At 36.9% G+C, this 21475-nt stretch overlaps 3 protein-coding genes across 4 annotated transcripts; all 3 read left to right on the top strand.

The window, feature by feature from the left end:
- Nucleotides 1–1294: 1294 nt before the first annotated feature.
- guk1b (guanylate kinase 1b) lies at nt 1295–8582 on the top strand. Its single transcript, XM_082188523.1, has 8 exons — nt 1295–2510; nt 2618–2659; nt 2914–2991; nt 7169–7265; nt 7363–7501; nt 7586–7670; nt 7745–7830; nt 7942–8582. Exons 1-8 carry the CDS (start codon nt 2399–2401, stop codon nt 7972–7974), a joined length of 672 nt encoding a protein of 223 aa, XP_082044649.1. The 5' UTR covers nt 1295–2398; the 3' UTR covers nt 7975–8582.
- A 98-nt stretch (nt 8583–8680) lies between these two features.
- armh1 (armadillo like helical domain containing 1) lies at nt 8681–14017 on the top strand. Of its 2 annotated transcripts, XM_082188503.1 has the most exons (12): nt 8681–8710; nt 9298–9522; nt 9624–9692; nt 9968–10134; nt 10556–10752; nt 11719–11803; nt 11888–12004; nt 12361–12427; nt 12545–12674; nt 12888–12965; nt 13679–13760; nt 13881–14017. In XM_082188503.1, exons 2-12 carry the CDS (start codon nt 9317–9319, stop codon nt 13907–13909), a joined length of 1227 nt encoding a protein of 408 aa, XP_082044629.1. In that variant the 5' UTR covers nt 8681–8710; nt 9298–9316; the 3' UTR covers nt 13910–14017. The 2 variants fall into 2 exon arrangements, with proteins under 2 accessions (XP_082044629.1, XP_082044628.1); XM_082188502.1 differs by lacking the exon at nt 8681–8710 and having other exon boundaries at nt 8718–9522.
- A 247-nt stretch (nt 14018–14264) lies between these two features.
- mutyh (mutY DNA glycosylase) lies at nt 14265–20270 on the top strand. The gene is made up of 15 exons (XM_082188495.1): nt 14265–14709; nt 14812–14939; nt 15383–15422; nt 15516–15589; nt 15669–15710; nt 15799–15870; nt 16675–16788; nt 16950–17047; nt 17146–17290; nt 18176–18266; nt 18359–18541; nt 18643–18788; nt 18951–19100; nt 19737–19778; nt 19881–20270. The coding sequence occupies exons 1-15, from the start codon at nt 14601–14603 to the stop codon at nt 20010–20012; spliced, it is 1566 nt and encodes a 521-aa protein (XP_082044621.1). The 5' UTR covers nt 14265–14600; the 3' UTR covers nt 20013–20270.
- The last annotated feature ends 1205 nt before the right edge of the window (nt 20271–21475 follow it).

The following is a 21475-nucleotide window of genomic DNA, read 5'->3' as shown; positions in this document are numbered from 1 at the left end:
CGATTTGATTGGCTGAGAGTCAACGGAGGAGGTGGTAATTGTAGCTGGCAGTAAGCTGTGGCAGTTAGTCAGTTAGAAACACTTACTTACATAGTCACTTCACCTTCTGAACTACACAGACAAGGTAAGAACAGGTTTTTCATTTTTTTCTAGTGTTCAAAATTTAGAGGTCAAAATGTATGGTTTATTGTGATGTAAATTAAGGTATTAAAAATGCATGAAATATGTTTAATCTGAAAAGAATTACCACACACACACATGTACTCGATTTTATTTTTTTTTATTTTATTTTATTTGCTAATTTATTTTCTTTTATTTGCTATTCTTTTATATATAAGTATTTGTTTTATTATTTAATTAGCAAAAATTAAAAGCATATTCATTTGTATTCATACATTAGTCAAAATTTGACATCAAGTCTCAAGGAGGTCCATAAAGGGGAATTTTGATAGAATAAACAGAGTCTCAGTCAACGTGAGAACCGCTAGGAGACAACTGTATGTTTATTTAGCGTTTTCCCAGATCAGATTGTGTGTCCAGTTGGTTTGTTAAGTCTCCTGCAGAGTCCCTAAAAAAAATGGACCGGACATGATTCAGACATTGTAGAAAACATTGAGACAGGCATCAGGTCACTGGGCCTTTGTCATTTGGCTTATGCTGGGTAATCCTTCATTGGCCTAACCTGACTTCATTAAGACATTTTCATGGTACTTGACATTAACATGTAAATCCTTTGCTATCATGTAAATGCTTTGCAAAATTGCATTAAAGACAATATTTTTTTTTAAATATAGGTTTTTAACTCTTTTGAGCTGCCCAGAACATCATCAACAAATTTGACATTTTTAAAGTTACGTTAAAGACTTACATGCTTCCATTCTGTTTTATAAACTATGCTAAAAAAAAAAAAAGAGAGAGAAGAAAAAAAAAGATATAATAATATTTCTTCGAAAATTGGGAAATTGTCTTGTTCTGTTTTTCTTCATCTGTCCTGCTCTCCATTACAAGGCCCAGTCCACTGACCTTAAAACAGAATCACTAATCACCCGGATCAGTGGATTAGTTCCTGAGCTTCTCTGTTGGAGAGACGCAGCCGTGCAATAAGCTCAGTGTCTGTCCATGTCAGCTTCTCTAGCTTACAGCACTCTTTCTCTCTCTCTCTCTCTCTCTCTCTCTCTCTCTCTACTGGGCACCAAGAAAAAAGCTTCCTGCTTGACCTAATCCATGTTCAATATGGAAGGTTTTTTTTTAGATGTGATTTAATAATAAAGATTTTGATACACTTTTAAGTATAAATTACTCTTAAATACATCTTTTATAGCACTACATTTCAGATTGTAGCATGCTACAGTATATCTCTAAAAATATATATTTATTGAATTTTGATAATTTCATAGTCACATGTACAGCGCAAAATCCTCATTGCAAGTGAACCCATATTTAATGTATTCTATTTTACATTTTCAAATGTAAACATTTACTTGTTTAGGTTTTTGGCAAGAAGACATGTCACGCAACCTGTCCATGTTGGTGTCTATCTAGTTTGGCTGCTTGGTAGAGTGACAGATGGAATGCTGATGAAATACAGTAGAGTTCGCCAAAATACTGTATAGAGTCTGATCGGACGAATGTCTTTTGAAGTCAAAGGACATGGGAAGCGTTTCACCTCAGTTGTAAAAGTTGATATGCCTTTTTATTTTGCTGTCCTGTTTATGTAATATTGATAGCATTTGTTTGCATTTAATTACGCTCACATTCAAAAGTTTGGGATCAGTAAGATTTTTTTATTATTATTATTTATTACGTTTAAGTTTAAATATAATGTATAATATTACAATATTCTTCTGTTTCAAATAAATGCTGTTCTTTTGAACTTTCTAATCATCAAAGAATCTTGAAATATTAATATCTGGGTTTCCACAAAAATATTAAGCTGTTTTCAACATTGATAATAATAAGAAATGTTTCTTATTAACCAAATCAGCATATTAGAATGATTTCTGAAGAATCATGTGACACTGAAGACTGGAGTAATGATGCTGAAAATTCAGCTTTGCCATCACAGGAATAAATTACATATTGAAATATTTTATTTTGTAATAATATTTAACAATATGACTGTTTTTACTGTATATTTGATCAAATAAATGCAGCCTTGATGAGCATATTTCATATTTCTTGGAGAGACTTATTTACATTTACATTTTTTTAAATGTCTATAAAATATTAAAAAGTTTTTCCATTACCCTAGAACAGACTTGGACTCATTGAAATGTTGTGTATTTATTGACCAAAAATCAAGTCAGTGAAAGTTCAGCATATCATACAGTAAGTGGCTTAAAACCAACATGTCACATGCACACAACACATGAATCTGTTTTGATTCTCCCGCAGAGAAATGTCAGGACCCAGGCCTGTAGTTCTGAGCGGTCCATCAGGAGCTGGGAAAAGCACCCTATTGAAGAGACTCATGAAGGAATATGAAGGGGTTTTTGGATTCAGCGTCTCTCGTATGTATCAGCATTACAGACAGATTATAGACATCAAAAGACAAGTAACCAGATGCCAAGAATTCTGAATGAATAGTTTGATAACATGAACTCCCTTTCTTCTGCAGACACCACCAGAAATCCTCGGCCAGGAGAGGAAGATGGAAAAGGTAGGGCAGGATTTCCACTTCACAACCATACTAATTGAAAGGCTTGCTTTATCAGTGAAACAAAAAGCCCCGCTACCCCCCATCCCTAAATTCCCATTCAATTCGAAAGGTCCTCTACCCAAAACTGTCTTCCTCACACTCCTTTGCTGCTTCTTACTCCCAAGTGAACTGTTTACATTCATTTCCAAACATATCGCCACAGGGGTAAATTTCTCTTTTTATTCCCCAATGTGCCTTTGTTGTTTTCTCTATAGGGCTGAATTGTCTCCCAATGCTTCTGGGGGCTACATTACTTCCTGTAGCAGACATCCTATCCTCTGTGTCATCTGAAGGTGTAGATTTGTTTTGCATTATTGGACGTAATTAGTTATCACTGATTATTCAGATATTTAATGTGATGAGAGAGTAATGGGGGTTACTTTCATCTTTCTCAAATCTAAAAGTTTGGAAGTCATTTATATTTTAGGCCAAAATGATTGTTAACATCACATGAATGCCAGTGTGCACTTTGGAGTAAAAAGCCTTTGAAAATAGCCCCCTGTGTTCCCTAGTGGTTTTCCATGTGATGTGAACTATGACATCACTTCCCCACACACCCAGAGACAAATCATTAGCATCACAACAACAGAACTTTACAATACATTTTTGGGACAGTCGAACAAGTCTAATTGGTAGCCTGGGAAAAAATATATATGCAAAGAAATAATCAACAATATGTATAGCCAATTTAAATCTGTTATAGGTCACTTGGGCAAACTCTGCTTATTTATTTTAATGCAGATTATAACTTCCCCAGCTATCAGGGAAATTTCGAAGAACTTTTTGGCTAATGTTCTGGCAGGTTTCTCTCAAGTTATGAACCAAAAAGTGTTCCAGTAAGGTTAATAGAATATTCTTTCAAAGTAATCTGGTCTTTAATAATGTTAACACAAAAACGTAACGTTTCATTAAAAACGTTTCATTAACGTTTTCATTACTTATAATGAACATTACCAAAGCGTTCTTAGTAGGCCCTTAGCCTGGGTTTCCCCATGCTGCCTTGAGCGCAGCGCGATTTTATTCACGCTGCTAGGCAGCCTGGACACCATGGACTAGATTTTCCCCTCAAAAAGGGATCCAATCACAGAACGGGGAGGGAGCAGCAAGACGATGACGACATTTATGAGACGCACCGAAGCAGTTTGTTTATATCTATGGATCCAACATGGCATCAGACGCGAAGTTACCTTTCGATGCAGCCTTAGATAGTGTTCTAAGTAGTTTAGAACGCAAGTTTATTTCGTCTTCTTCCTCGTCGAATTTCTGTCGCTCTACATACGTCATCTGGTATAATTGAAACGATTGGCTATGAGGTACGTACAGGCGCATTTGATAGACATTCGTAGCGCCCAATAAACGGCTCTGGGCATTCGTAAACCACGCCTCAAATACGAGAAAATGAACATGTGGTTCCCAGACCACGTCTCAGTGAGATGTGGTCTGACGTTAGCCAGGCTAAGTAGGCCCTACTTATTTTTGTTAGCTGGGTCAAAGGATAGACTGAAAAACAACAGATGAAAAATAGCTTAATGAAAAATATATATTATTTGAGACTTTAAGGTGGAACGGAGATATACGGCATCTAAGATTTTTATGCAACTAACCAACCATTGCTGTTTTTATTTTTTGTCATTCTTATGATGTTTTTCCACAGACACATGTTGTTATGCTAATGGATATTGCATTGCTGCCATGGATTATGTCAGTGTTTTACCCTCCTGTAGCTGTGAATTATTTGTCTTGTGTTGTTGTTGTCTGCAGAATCATTACCGTCCCGCTTTAGATCCCGTCTGATGTGCTGTAGTGGAGTTAAACCATCAGAATGGTACGAATCCAGCAAAATGCAACACTAGAGCTTTCTCATGGGCTTTACGTGAAGGATTTTGTGTGTGTGTTTGTGATTATAAATAAGGGAAACCAACTATTATTGTATTTTAGAAGTTTTACGGTAACACTTCAGAATAATGGTCCTTCATTAATAAGTAACTATGCAGGAAGTAATACAGGACTAATGACTTTTAACTAATATGGAAACAATCATTAAGTAATATCAAATTTAGGAGATAGTTCATTATTAGGTAATAAATTATTACTGAATGAGATTGGCATCATTAAGAACTAATAGGTAATTACTAATTAATTACTAATTAATTACTAATCACAACATTAATGTGTCTGAGACGTTAGCAATTGTCTTCTTTTACTCTCAACATGGTCTTTAAAATAACAGTCCAGATCACTAGTAGTTCCTGCAGTCACTAGGTAACACTTGAGTAATTAGTGGTGCATTTTATGACTAATTTCAGAGTAAAAATTATGACTGATTACGTCTCAGACACACAGGGGCGGACTTTACCATTAGGCAAAGGTCGGCAATTGCCTTGGGCCCCGAGCTACCTAGGGGCCCCCAAAATGCCCTATTAACTTATGCTTAATTATTATTTTTTTCTATTATTTTTTTTATTATATATTTCTAAAACTCCGTTTGCGAAAAATGGCATAAAATCATTATTGTCGTGTCGCAGACAGGAGGGGGCCCCCCGCCTCACTACATTGGACTATTCCATTATCTCACTTACTGCGCATCTGCGAAAGTGACAAGGCTGTGCCAAAAAACTGACGGAGAAAAATAAGTGATTGACAGACAGAGTGTACAGAGTGACAGACTCCAGAGTAGTAGACAGAGTAAAAATGAAGCGAAGCTAGCTACCCAAGCGGTGCCGAAAAAAGGAGGAAGCGGGAGGAAAGCAAAAAGTATGTAAAGGTGCGCGGCGCGAAAGTTAAACAACACGCAGTAACAGGAGGACTGGGAAATACACAAACAGAGCAAGACGAGTCTAAACGCGAAAATTTAAAGTTTCGAAGTTACCCAAGCAGCTAAAAGAAAAGAAAAAAGTGAAAAGACGCTGATAAGTATTTGAACGCTGCCAAAGATGACAAACTTTTTTACGGCTACTGTTGGGGATAACGTTACAGATCAGGAACAACAACGTCCAACGCACAGAAAAATCGTGAAGCAAAGAGGACACGCAGATCGACATACAAAACTGAGCAGTTTACTTATGAATTATGATATTTAAAAAAAAATATCAGCTCTCAGATTCTGTCAATTCTATTACGAAATTCAAACAATAAATACCGTTTTGCCATTTTAATGTGACGTGACAGATTCCTATAGCGGCACGTGAACTGATCATCTCTAGCTAATAGTAAATAAACACGAATTAACAATGTTGAAAGATACAGAATAACTTACCGAAATGTATATTCCTCATTCATCATAATATCGATCAATAAGTGTTTTTCAAACGCGGAAAGAGGTAAAACAGCTGGAGAACAATCGTCACATAACATTTACCTCAGGAAAGGCATTTAATTGGCTAGAAAAAAAAAGAGCTAGAGAGTATTTGGCTAAATATGTGTACTATATTACTTATTTTAACCTTAAATTATACCAGATGATAGGGCTTTTTTTTCTTGAGAAAAAGTAACGCCTATCTTGTGAAACGTTACCTAATATTTTTCCAAATGAGTCAATATTGAATCAAATCACAAGAATTGAATCGAAATGGTGAAATTTGTCAAGCAAAAAAAAAACAAAAAAAAAACATAGCTTACCAGATATTGTACCATGTAAACATTGTAACATGTTTCTGTTTAGGAGTAAAGAAGTGTATGCAGGGTTAAAGGGGACGTTTTTTTCTCCTCTCTAACCTTTACTTCCCCGTAGATTAGCTTTACCTGCCTATCCACCATTCAGTCGGTACATATTTTTTTCGTTCTCTTTTAAAGATTGGATGGGGAGGGGCCCATACCTACCTACCTTTGCCTTGGGCCCCCGATTTGCTAAATCCGCCACTGCAGACACACGATAATGTTCTTAAGAAGTTGTCAGTTAGTTAATAGTTATTATTAAGGCTAATCTCATTAAGTAATTATTGATTAGGCCTACCTAATAAGGAACTAAATTTGAAATTAAGCTTGTTTCTATATTAGTTAATAGTAGTAGCTGAAGTGTTAATGTATTGCTACTCATTAGTCCTGCAATACTTCCTGCATAGTTACTTATTAGTTATTAATGACAGACCATTATTTTAAAGTGTTACCAGTTTTACTCCCACCATTTTGTAAGATATAGAGAACGGAGATTCTGAAATAAATATTTGTCGCCCCCTGCTGACCATAATAGAATATTGTTGTTTAGCTGTGAAAAGACTTTAGAATTGTCAGTTTTACTTCATCCAAAAATGTATCATTTAGTCACCCTCTGAAAGTTATTTCTTCCAAATATTTATTTTAATAGTTTTCTAGTACTTGATAATTTAGAATAGCCTATGTCAAATAAAACTTTAAGGTCTTTTGATAAACTAGCAACAGACTGGCTGACAATGCTCTAAAGTGCATTTTATTATCGGTCATAATTTGGTTGGTTTTACTTATAATCTTCTCTTATTTCTGTCCTCAACCCAGATTACCACTTTGTCACAAGAGAGAGCATGCAAGAGGGAATCGACAAGGGCGAGTTCATTGAGAATGCAGAGTTTTCTGGGAATATGTATGGAACCAGGTAGACTACATTTTCTCTGGGAAATCTGATCCTTGTATTGTTCATAACAACAAAAGAATTAAATGTAGTTGCTCATCAAATGTACTGTCACTTGCAGCAAATCATCCATAGAGGACGTTCAGGCACAAAACCTCATCTGCATCTTGGATGTTGACATACAAGGAGTACAAAACATCAAGAAGACTGATCTAAACCCCATTTATATCTCCATTCAGCCACCTTCAATGGAGATCCTGGTGAGTTGATCAAAGATCTCAGTTTTATACAGCTTTTAAATGGTCATAAAATACAGGAACGTTTTAGAGTATATTTTTGTACAGGAAAAGCGTCTGAGGGACAGACAAACCGAGACAGAGGACAGTCTACAGAAGCGTCTGGAGGCCGCGAGGATTGACATGGAGCTCAGTAAGTGACACTCTCAGTAAATCAGTTGTGGTTGAGAGAAGACATTTATTCCCTTGTCATTTTCTCCTTTGCAGGTAAGGAACCTGGAGTTTTCGATATTGTAATCATTAATGATGACCTGGAAGGAGCCTATGAGAAGCTCAAAAGTGTTCTTGTTGAGGTAAAATTATTTCATCTCTGTAAAAATATTGTGTTGGCAATGACATGCATAATTTTTATTAATTTAATTAATTAATAAATAAACAAAGAGTTGTTGATTTTTTTCCAACAGGAAATTCAGAAGGTGCAAGATGCCAAGAAATAGGAAAGGCTGACGGGACTTTTTACCTTTTTGCCCGTCAACACAGGACATGAAGCCTTTTTTTCCAGCCTTGTACGGTGCAATTATAGTGTTGGTTCTCATGTTGGACTCTAAAAAGTCGATTGACGTAAAAGGTTAAACATCTCCGTCTCAGTTGAGGACTCATCTCTATAAGAGCATGTGTGCACCTTGTATAACGGAGGGAGAAAACTGTATGGTAACCGAAAATGAGTTGAGTAAGCGTATTGATGACAATAGTTTGTTTATCATCAGCATGTTAGTTCTATAATAGAAAAATGATTGTTTTTCAATATTTGTGATTTTTGTAGAGAGCTAAACTACAGCATGTTTGACTCTCAGGTAACAGGTTTAAATGTAGCCTATTCTGTTGAATGGTTAGTATGAGTTGCACCTCCATGTTTATAAATTTGTGTTGAATAAAAAATAATGAAATTTTTGGTTTAGCTCAAATAAAATATAAGAAAATAAAACTAAACCTACATTTAAACATTTCTCCATTATCTTTTTTTTCTCGTTTCCCCTCTGATTCATCTCAAAGAGAACTAATTCACTCTACTTAATGTAAAAGAGAAATAAAGTAAATAATCTCTTCGTTGATTCTGTTATAAACATGAATTCACACCTCTTAACATTTTCACACCTCTGACCTCGAATGTTCCGAAACGGACACCGTAAACTTCAGCAACCATGGAAACCGCAAACATCTGCGGAAGTGAAGGTGAGTTTGGTTTTATCATAGATATGTTTATGGGTTTCATGGTGTTCTAAATGCGCTGTTACCTGGTAAACAAAAAAACATAAAACTGTTAAGATTTGTATACTAAAGTAAACGTTAACGAATTTATTTTTCTTTTTTGAGTGTGCGTTACAGCACATGGGAAACAACCATAATCTGACGAAAGCTGTTTTATAAAACATTTATACTGATAAATTAATTACGTTCGTGTCTTTCTATTTATAATGGAGAAATTGACAATATGCGGTAACTGAGTTTTTTTGGTGTAATTCTTCGTTTAATGTCCGTTTTATGTTCAGACATTAAATGAGCTTATCTTAATCTACATTTTAGGGAGACTGGGGTTAGTTTTCATAAACACTAGGCCTATCCCATAAAATTTATTTTGGGGGTAAGTTAGCTTTCAAGTTGTCGCATTTTTTTATGTGTTGTGATTTTATTCATCTAAATCTATTAAATATAGGCTATCTAAAATGTATGATCCAAATCTATTAATTATAATATACAAAAGTACAGTACAAATGTGTTTGTTTGTTACATTAGCTCATGTTTTTCATCGTTCTCCACAGTCTGTGAAATGCTTGAGTCATGTCTAGCAGTAAAGAGCAGACATCCATCAGTCAGGTGATGTGTTTCCTCCATGAGTGGGACCAGGGCAGTAAGACGGTGCGTAGTCGAATGCTGAGGGACTTTCTGGCCAAGAACACAGGAAAGACATGCCCTGAACTGGAGCTTGAGTTTGCTCAAGTTGCCAGCCTGTTCCTTGCTCGGCTCACTGCCTGGATTAGACTAACGTATCCACGCATATGGTCATGCTTAACCCATCTGTGCTCCTGAATCTCAGACTAAAACTTTCAGTCATGCCATTTATGCATCCTTAATTTTTTTGGTCCAGCTACATGTTTGGATCGTGTCTAGACCTTCAGCTGAGAGCATTGGGTGTTTTCCTCTCTGCCAATAGCAGGTAAAAGACTAATATAATTGAAGTACTAGAGGTTAAATATGCAAAGTAAAAAAAAAAATCTAAAATCCTACAATCAACTGTATATTACATCACTGTAACTTACACAATAAAAAGCTCAGGTTTAGCAGTAAAACTTCAAAACAAGAGAAAATAATGCAGAATGTAATGCAAAATGACAACTTTTCCGTAAATAAAAGCAAATACACACGCACCAGAAAACAGAAACACTTTCAATCCTAAAATGGTATCCTTTTGTTTCATGTAATGATGATCAGTCATAAGTACATGATGGAGTTTCTGGAGGTGGGTGGAGTGCTGACCCTGCTTGAGATTCTGGGGCAAGACAAACTCAGAGAAGAGGATAAGACCGAGGCTCTTCACCTGCTCCAGATCATCGCCAACTCGGGCCAAAAATATAAAGAGCTTATCTGTGAAAGCTACGGTACTCACACTGCACTAACGGTCAACAAACTAACAATCAAAAAGCGAAACAGTTCTAGCTCATTTTTCATTCCTGACATTTTAAGGAATGAGAGTTTGCAGCATTTCCATAAAATATTGTGAGGTTGAAACCTTGCATGATCCAATCTGGATATGTTTTGAAGGTTGGGGATTTTGACAGGCAAGTCCTGACAACTTTACACACACACACACACACACACACACACACACACACACACACACACACACACACACACACACACACACACACACACACACACACACACACACACACACACACACACACACACACACACACACACACACACACACACACACACACACACACACACATACACACACACAGGCTTATTTTCTCTTAGCTATTTCAGCTCTCGCATCTGTTCTTCTCTGATTGACAGGTGTGAAGGCTGTAGCTGAATGTTTGGCCAAGTCTAAGACGGAGGGGACTCAGGGGACCGCCGCCGCCCTGCTAGAGTCTTTGGCCCATGGAAACCCCAAATACCAGAATCAGGTGTACAAGGGCCTGATCGCCCTGCTGGCCTGCACCTTACCAAGAACACAGCAGCTTGTTTTACAGATTCTACATATAGTTCAGGTACAGCAGTGTCGCAGGATGACAATCAACACCAGAGGAATTGTTTTAATTGTAAAAAGAACACAAAAAAAACTGTACTTTTGTATATTATGTATTTATAGTAGTGGCCAAAAGTGATGTCCAGAGGGGCTATTTGTTTTTAATGACCCTAGAAGTTTGATTAAACCATTCAAATATGAGGAAAATATTTTATATTTTTTAAGAATATTTGAGAAATGAGGGAAGAACATAACACTAAACATGGTTAAGGTATTTATCTGACAAAATTATTTTGCAAAAAAAAAGGGCAAGCTATAGCTTTTATCTTACTATGCAAAAAAAAAATAATTGCATAGAAAAACAAAAAGCTCACAGGAAAAATCATACAGGTACATTGACTACAACATAATAAGTTATTCATATTTTGTTCTCTTGTTTTTGCATGTTCATAATTGACCACCTGGACAAAAAATATGCTAGCACAATTTGGCATGTTTCATTGCGTTATCACAAATAAAACAATTGACTCCAAACACTAAGCAATAATACAAATCTTTAACACTTTTTAAAATAATTTTGGAATAAAAGGTTAAGATGTCAATTTTCCTAGGCCATACATCACTTTTCACCACTGTGTTTGTGTAACATTATCTTTTTTTTATTAAACATCAATATTTAAATTAACATTAATATGTTAAAAGTATACATTGTATGTGCTATAACTGATCACTATTTTATATCACCTATTAGCTTTTTTACAGCTCACTTTAATCATCCTGTCGTGCGACAAATACATTTTTAAAAGTACAAATATTTGAAATAGTCTTACTAATAGTATGATGAGCTCATGAAAACTGCATTTATGATAAATAATTATATACTGTAAGAACTAGAAAAATTAAATAGTTTTAAAATAGTTTTAGATCATATATATGGGATGTCATGCATGAAATGTCAGCATATAATTTTTGTTTTGTTTATGTGCAGCCCATTATAAAAACAGCCCATCATAGCATAGTGGAACCCTTACTGAATCGGCTGAGGTCCCTCCATTTAGAAGTACAATATGAAGGCAAGTGTACATTTCAAATTTGGCATTGTTGTCTACCCTTCTGTGAAGCTCACTGTTTCATTTTCACTTTTATTTGACTTCCAGCCATAGAACTGATAACAGAGCTCATGCAATCAGAGGTTAGACCAGCTCTGCTCAGGGGTCTGGTGGCTTTTCTCAAACCAGCTAAAGAGAGAAACCCCAAACACAAGATTCTGGATGGTATGATCTGTTGCTCATTTTCTCTTAATTAAAGCAAGGCATAAAAGTTGTGTAACTGCCAGGGTATTTGTTTTTTGCAACTGAAACTTGTTGTTCTCCAATAACAATACTGCTTTGAATTATGACCACATTGCAGCGTGGAGACATCATGAATTTAACCTCTCAATTGTTACCTTTTGGGCTTTGTAAATTTATTTGGAGCAGACGCAGATGAGATGAGAAACAAACATGGATTGTGTCTTGAATTAACATCTTTCACAGTTGTTGATTTGTCTGTCGTGAGAGTCATAAATCTGAGAGTCCAGTGTTGTATTTGAGATTCAGCTGAAACAGTTTGAGTGTTTTGTTTGATACAGAGGTGGCCAAAATGACTGATTCGCTCCCTGTGCTCCTCCTGCAAGCAGCTTCTGCAAAAACCATCAGGTGAAATCAGTGACTTCAAATAATGGACACATTAAAGACATACAGCATGCAAAATATGATATAAGACGTGCTGATCTGTGTGTTTATTACGTATGGTATATTGACACAATGTTACAGGATTCTGGCACAGAGAAGTGAGGAGATATCTAAAGAACTCCTCTCTCTCAGAGTGATCCATCACTTACTGTATGCAATGGGTAACCAGGAACATGCAGATGCCCAGAGACAAGCCAGCCTGGCTTTAGAGGTACAATTAAAACATCCACCCTCTCTCCCTCACTCACTGTCACTCACTTACTCACTGTCAGTCACTCGTTCACTCTCTGTCACTCACTCACTCACTCACTCACTCACTCACTCACTCACTCACTCACTCACTCACATATGTTCATTCTGCATCTGGCATAAGTAAATGCAGTATTGGGCAAGAAAACGATATTAATGTGTAATGTCTGTTTAGCATTTTGTCCGCATGTACCCAGTGGTGGAAGAGCATGTACGCAGAGCAATGGGCAGCACACTGTTTGAGTCTTTTATGGTGAGGTCATTTCCTGCTTTACTGTTTCACACACACACACACACACACACACACACACACACACACACACACACACACACACACACACACACACACACACAACACACACACACACACACACACACACACACACACACACACACACACACACACACACACACACACACACACACACACACACACACATACACACACACACACACACACATACATTGGGTTTTCTTTTTTTATGGGGACATTCCATTGAGATAAGTAAGGGATAATCCACAGCTAGCTGTGCATCAAACAAGTGTAATGCACAACGTGGAGGCAAAGAACCACCCGACGTGAAGCTAGCCATGGATTATCCCGCTTATACCACAATTGTGCGTGAACTTCTATAAAAGCAGTGCATTCATATAAAATGGTGATTAAACTGGTTTGGAACTATCTGTGCATTACATGGTTTTATTTCACACCTTCCAGTCAATCAGAATCAAGTATTTAGACAGACCTCGGTATAATGATTTTTATACTGTACAAACTGTACATTAAATCCCCTAACCCTACCCCTAATCAACCCTCACTTTAAGCTTTCTGTATTTTTACATTCTCAAAAACCTAATTTACTATGATTTATAAGCTGTTTTCCTCATGGAGAAATTTAAATATAAATATGCCGTTATCACTTAAAAAACAGTCAGTATGTGTGTTTTTCTTCAAATTGTTTACAGCACAATGCTGATGAACTGCATTTAAGCATGGATGATATTCAAGCTGACATTTTACGATCAAATAAAGTAAACATTTCATGTGGTGAGTTGATACATCTCAAGATCGATTTTTTTTCCCCATTATTTGAATTGATGCTTAATTTTGACCATTGAAAATGATTGTATCACAATGTCCTTTCATTTTCCCCTTATTTTTCTGCAGTGCTTGAGGAACAGATTTCAGATTCTTGAACACTGCTTAAAACAAGCTTCAAAATAAGAACAAAATTATTTGTGGTATTTTGTTGTTGATGGTGTTTTTATACATAAAATAATAAAAGTGGTCACAAAAATAGTGAACAGTCTTCTGTATTTCTTTGGTTCACTTCAATATGGGTTCATTATAAAACTTTTTAAATTATATATTAAAAAAGATTTCAATGGCTATGTGATATAAGCATAATATAGTATGCAAATTATAGTATTCAATTTAATAAGATACTATATGCATGTTATAAGTCAAGGTTAAAATGCAACACTCATTTGTATACAGTATGTAACAGGGGGTGCCTGCTCTGTCTTTGGGTTCCTCCGAGGCCTGAAAACGAAGGTTGAAGATTCATTATTCAGTCAGAACCAGAACAGGCTTTTGACCACGCCAACATTTTTTAAATATGCAGTGACGAGGCGTTCCAGTGTCAGCTATTGGTTCAAATACGCCCCGCCCTTCAGGAAGTGAAACAGAAGGCGGGAACGGTACTGCTGCATGTTATGAAAGATTGCGTCCCTTACTGTATCTCTTAAGCCTTTGCTTACTGTCAGCAGTACGTTTTAATGTGTGATTATTATTATTTTAACACACTGATGTTTTTCCCCGACTGATGTACTTGTTTCAGTTTGTGCTTGATCTTAATCTGAAGTAGTGAAAGATTCGTGCAGCGCTATGAGCAGGTTAAGATCAGCAGTGCAGAAGGGGAAGACTGCGGCTCTAGAGAATACAGAGGTGGTCAAAGCCAGCAATAAGAAGAAATCAAAGCATGCCATTAAAGAAGGTGAGTGGTTCTCTTTGTGCTACTGAGAGACACGATTTCAAGGCAACTCCATGTTTGCCTTTAAAATTGTTTGAGTTTTTCTTGATTTCTTATTCCCATCAGAGGAACCATCTGAAACTGAACCTTCATCATACCACTTTTTCCATGATCCATCTGAAATCTCTCTTTTCCGCTCTCACCTTCTGCAGTGGTATGATCAAAATAAGAGAGAGCTTCCCTGGAGAACATTGGTAAAGACATCTAATATAACACAATCTAACACATTGTACATAATGTTTGACCATTTAAAGGGCCCATCATGTACAGCTACCTGCACTTAAGATTCTTTTTTTTTTTCTTTTTTTTTTAACACTGCAGAAAAAACTATTTTAGGCCTAAAAATAAATATATTACATATCTGTGAATTGTCTATAAAACCCATGTATATTGTTTAGTTAAAGTTGAATTATTAAATTAAACATTTTCAACATAATGTTGGCTACATTAGTTGTGTCAGTGGCTTAACTAATACTTCAAAATGAAGTAAATACCATTACAAACTGTTCAGAATTGTTTAATTGCATTTAAACATTATAACCTTTTCTTGACCTGTTTATAAAAAGGAGCAGGACATTTTTTTTAAATCTGATTAGGACTTTTCCTAATTGTTGTTCTTATGCTGTAATCCATACAGGCTTTGACAGAACCAGATGTTAATATCAGGACATATGCAGGTATGAAACAAAGGGTTTTAATGTCGTGATGATCATAACCTAAATCCTTTTTTATTATTAAATAATTAATTAGTATTTTTTTTCTCATGCCAGTGTGGGTCTCAGAGATCATGTTACAACAGACTCAAGTTGCCACAGTGATAGACTACTATAACAGATGGATGAAGGTAGACAAGCTCCTCAGGTGTGATTTCTCCTCTCACAGCTGCCACACATTTATTCTGTTTCTACGTCTTTATTTTTTAGAGATGGGCGACTGTGGAAAAACTTGCTGCAGCTACACTGGAGGTGATAGTTAAATCTATAGACGTACACAAAATAAACAGACGGAGACACAGTGAGCATCTGACAGTTGTGCGTTGTTGTCTCCTTGCAGGAAGTGAACCAAATGTGGGCTGGTCTTGGATACTACTCTCGAGGACGCAGGCTGCATGAAGGCGCTCAGAAAGTAGGTTTAAACGTAGTAATGCAGAATTTAGATCAGGGTTTCTCAAACTCGGTCCTGGAGGGCCACTGTCCTGCACAGTTTAGCTCCAACCCTGATCAAACACACCTGAGCAAGCTAATCAATGTCTTCAGGATCATAGATATCCATATAAGGCTAGATGTCTTAAGGCGGAGTCTCGAACGGCATCACCGGCGGCCATCTTGTCATAGGGAAGCTTTCTGGCGAGCTCTGTGGTATCTGAAGTAAGGTGAGTGATCAGCACGAACACAAATCCTCTTATCTCGCTGAAATCTTGACGGATTTACAAGCGGCTTGGTTTCTTACAAACGTTATTAACGTGGCTATAATTCTGAACGCTGGAACATGTTGAAATTGCAGATTTTCTTAATTATTCATATGTATGCAGTGTCATAACTACATCTCTGACGTTTATAACAAACCAAACCGTTTGAAAATCGGTAGAAAATTGAGCAAGTTATGGTTATTTAAAAGTACATGCACCATTAAAACACAATGTTACGAGTGAGCGAGCTCCCTGTGGCAAGATGGCCGCCGTGTGCGGACGTCGACCTCCTTTGGCCAGCAGCGCGGACGAGACATCCAGCCTTTATTATGTGATCTCTATGTTCAGGATCACTTGAAACTCACAGCTAGGTGTGTTTGATCAGGGTTGGAGCTAAACTGTGCAGGACAGTGGCCCTCCAGGACCGAGTTTGAGAAACCCTGATTTAGATGTTTGCCTTTTTATATTTATGTAATCTGCACATATTATAAAGACATTTTATGCATGATTCTTTAAAATAGGTGGTGTCAGAACTGAATGGACAGATGCCAAAGACCACAGCGGGACTACTGAAACAGTTGCCTGGGGTCGGACGTTACACCGCCGGGGCGATCGGTTCTATAGCACTTGGACAGGTAACTGTTTTTTATTGATGCATCTGATTTGGACCACTTTCAAATGTGGTTCTTTATTTATTTATTTGTGTGATCAACTGAAATCAATTGGTGCAGCACTGTATTGTCAGGATATCAAACACTGTGGATATTTAGTTCCAATGGTGTTTGTTGTTCTCTAGGTGACGGGTGCAGTTGATGGAAATGTCATTCGAGTTCTGTGTCGCGTTCGAGCCATAGGAGCGGACAGCAGCAGTCCCACTGTAACAGATGCTTTATGGTACTGAAAGATCCATCAAGTAGATTTACTGTTCATAAAATGTAGGTCTAAGTTGTAAAATGTTGGATTTAATTGTGATGATTATTGGCCTATTTCAGGAAAATTGCTGATACACTTGTTGACCGAGAGAGACCTGGAGATTTTAATCAGGCTATGATGGAGTTAGGGGCCAGAGTCTGCACCCCAAAATCCCCTCTCTGCAGCCAGTGTCCCATTCAGTCCCACTGTCATGCATTTAGGAAGGTACTGCTGAACAGCTGTCACCAATATACGCTCACCGGCCACTTTATTAGGTACACCTAGTAGTACCAGGTTGGACCCCCTTTTGCCTTTAGAACTGCCTTAATTCTTTGTGGCATAGATTCAACAAGGTGCTGGAAACATTCCTCAGAGATTTTAGTCCATATTGACATGATAGCATCACGCAGTTGCTGCAGATTGGTTGGATGCACATCAATGATGTGAATCTCCCGTTCAACCACATCAAAAGGTGCTCTATTGGATTGAGATCTGGTGACTGGAGGCCATTTTGAGTATATGTTAAAAAACCCAGTTTAAGATGATTTGAGCTTTGAGACATGACGCGTCTTATCCTGCTGGAAGTAGCTATCAGAAGATGGGTACACTGTTCATAAAGGGATGGACATGGTCAGCAACAATACTTGGGTAGGCTGTGGCATTGAAACAATACTCAGTTGGTACTAAGGGGCCCAAAGAGTGCCAAGAAAATATCTCTCACACCATTACACCACTAGCACCCTGAACTGTTGATACACGACAGGATGGATTTTTGCTTTTATGTTGTTTATGCCAAATTCTGACCCTACCATATGAATTTCACAGCAGAAATCCCGTCTGGCACCAACAACCATGCCACATTCAAAGTCAGTTAAATCACCTTTCTTCCCCATTCTGATGCTCAGTTTGAACTTCAGCAGAGCGTATTGACCATGCCCACATGCATTGAGTTGCTGCCATGTGATTGGCTGATTATATGTGTTAATGGGCAGTTGAACAGGTGTACCTAATAAAGTGGCCTTCCTTTTAAAACTGTACTTTGAGTGTACTTCCTTTTAAAACTGTCAAATAACCTATTATATATAACATTTTCTGTCTTTTATATTGTAGGTGAGCATTAAACAAGAGATTGACTCCAAAAGACTTTTAAGTAAACTTGCCTCAAATCTCAATAACTCTGTTCCTGACATAGAGAACTGTTGTAAGTCTTGTTTAAGAAAAATCTCTCATTATTCATACATAAGCTCATCAAATCAAAAACCCTGTCTAATGTCTGTTCATATTCTCTGACAGTGGCCGGTGACAGCTGTAACTTGTGTCTATCAGAGGACTGGGACCCTCAGCTGGGGGTGCAGAATTATCCAAGAAAGCCTGTTAAAAAGGCTCCACGTGCGGAGCAAACACTAACCTGTATAGTGGAACGTAAGCGTGACGGAGAAGATATGGAATATCTGCTCACTCAAAGACCAAGCAAAGGTGAAACAGCAGTTTTGACTGGATGAATTAGTAATTTCTTCCAGAAAATATAATAAAATTGCACAATTTTGGATTTACCGGCATGTGTTTGCCTTTTGCAGGACTCTTGGCAGGGATGTGGGAGCTACCCAGCATGCTCTTGGAAGCTGATGTTTCTGAGAGTAAATATAAAGGCTTGATATGTGACATGATGCAAAAACTGCTGGAAACATCCCTGGACACTCACTCAGTTCAGTTTGTGGGAGAGGTGGGAGTTTTCCCAAATCATATGTTCTTGGGTTTTGAATAGTTTTAAACTGATCAAAATTTAATTAACAAACGTATGATTTACATCTTTGGTCATGTTGTGCACTTCTTGTTACAATGCACGCATTTGTTATTCATCAATGTCTTCTGTGTTCTCTGTCAGGTGGTTCATATTTTCTCCCACATCCATCAAACCTACATTGTCTTTTCCGTGCATGTGTCTGACTGGTCAGATAGAAAGCGAGAGCAGAAGACCTGCTGGCTCAGTAAATCTGCTCTGCATGAGGCGGCTGTATCCACTGGGGTTAAAAAGGTTTGTGTTTTGTGTCATGGATGTCACAGCAAAGCCAAGCTTTCTCTATATGAAATAAATATGACATGAAATAAAATAAAATATAAATATATTAGCGCTGTCAAATCGATTAATCGTGATTAATCGCATCTAACATAAAAGTTTGTAAGTATATAATATGTACACAAATATTTACAAAACATTTTTTGTTAGATGCGATTAATCTATTTGACAGCACTAATAAATATATGAATATTTGTTATATTATATAAATCCTGCCTTGGCAACTAACTGCAATAAAATAAGTTGAAGTACTAAAATAAAAAATTGAAAAACAGGGATAACAATAATTTAAAGCGAAATAGAAATATAAAAATGACAAAAGTACAGAACAAAATTGCTAAAACTTTAAAATGAAAATACTAACATAACACTGAAACTAACCTGGAGGAGGCCAATTCAATAAAAAAAAAAATTTGTTTTAATTTTACTAAGATCTGATAGGACAATGAAAGACTTTGTTATGACTTTGTTGGGTATAGTTATAAAATTATGGTTTAGTGTTACATTCACTTTTGTGTTTAAGAAATGTGTAATGAGATATGTGTTGTTATTACTGTCATTTTGTATGTAAATCTTGTATATTTAATTACACAGATTATGAAGCTCTATGAATCTTCAAGCAAGGCGGACATCAAGGTATGTTTTCCTGAGTTTGCATGTGCTTTATATTTTGCACTGCTTGGTATGGATTTAAAAAAATATGTTATTGTCCTGTCCTGACTTTTCACACTCTTTAAGGAAAAGAAGAGAAAACCCAGCCATGAGGTACGGTCAAACAAAATAAAAAAGCCAAAGAGTGCTGCTACTAATGGAGGACCCAAACAACTCAGCCTCTCTAAATTCTTTTCTACCTCAAAGGCAACAGTTTAAAGCCAAAACTGTTGACAGAAGCTACTCTGTATACTCTGTATGTGGTTATCATGTAAATTTGCTATCGTGTCAAGAGAGTCACATATAATAACACATATTACCTACATCTGTTTTATTTTTAAAGTGATAATTCATTGTTATGAGGTTTATTTTTAAGTAAATAATAAATGTATAATAACCCTGATGTTTTTAGAATCCAGAATAAAAGACGGATGTTTTTAAATGAATCTGCCCTTATATTTCATGATATATTTATGTACAATATTTCTCACTACCTTGTTTAATTTAGCTGCATACTTTATTATTATTAGGGGTTCAAGCATGAAATGCTGAAACCCTATTGTAATTGTACTGATTTTTATTATTATTATTATTATTATTCTTCTGCCGTAAAACGCATTGTGCAGCCCAAACCGTAACAGCTGGAACCTTGAAACTTGGCCAAATGATAGTGCTCAATTTGGGGAAAACCTATCAAAATATGGCCCAGATTGGCCAATAGGTGGTGCTATAATGACCACATTTACTAAATTGCTCATAACTCCTACATACTTTGTCATAGAGGCTCAAATTTAGCATCACTGTGATCCCTGGCTCCAGACGAACAACCTGGCTATCTCCAAATCGCGAAATTGAAAATTTATATGGCCACTTTTGTCCAAAGCCTACTTTGGCAAACTAGTCCCTGGTTTTTGGTCCAATTGGAACCAGACCAGTCTAGGACAATTCTCTGGACTCTCTAGATAAATAATTATCGAAAAAAAGTTGAACTTTTGCATTTGCCTGGCTGTAACAGGGTCATTTAGGAAAGTGGAGGGACAAAAAACACTCAAAAGCCTATACAACCTAAGGGAAAACCTCAAACTTCACAAAAATCGATGAGCATATGTGTCCTAACATGGTGAAGAAGCATGCCAAGTTTCGTGAAGATCGGACAATAGGTGGTGCTATAACTGGCAAAAACGTCTCTTCTTATTAGGGGTTCAAGCATGAAATGCTGAAACCCTATTGTAATTGTACTGATTTTTATTAGGGGTTCAAGCACGAAGTGCTGAAACCCTATTGTAATTGTAAGGATTTTTAGGGGTTCAAGCATGAAATGCTGAAACCCTATTGTAATTGTAAGGATTCGTAAAACGCATCGTGCAGGACAAACCGTAAGGCCTAGAGACGTGAAACCTGGCCAGATGGTAGGCCTCAATTTGGGGACAACCTATCAGAGTATGACCCCAAAAGGCGGACAAAATGGCTATCTCCGATTTGGATGTAGGCAGGGAAAATTTTCTGCTATGTCGGATTTTGTCCAAAACCTACTTTTGCGAACTAGTCCCTGGTTTTTGGCCCGATCGGAACCAAACCAGTCTAGGACAATTCTCTGGACCCTCTAGATCAATAATTATCGAAAAAAAGTTGAACTTTTGCATTTGGCTGGCTGTAACAGGGTCATTTAGAAAAGGGGCGTG

This window comes from Leuciscus leuciscus (assembly GCF_965113295.1).
Source record: "Leuciscus leuciscus genome assembly, chromosome: 13".
In the NCBI taxonomy this organism is placed as follows: Eukaryota; Metazoa; Chordata; class Actinopteri; order Cypriniformes; family Leuciscidae; genus Leuciscus; species Leuciscus leuciscus.
This window is presented reverse-complemented; position numbering and strand designations above follow the sequence as displayed.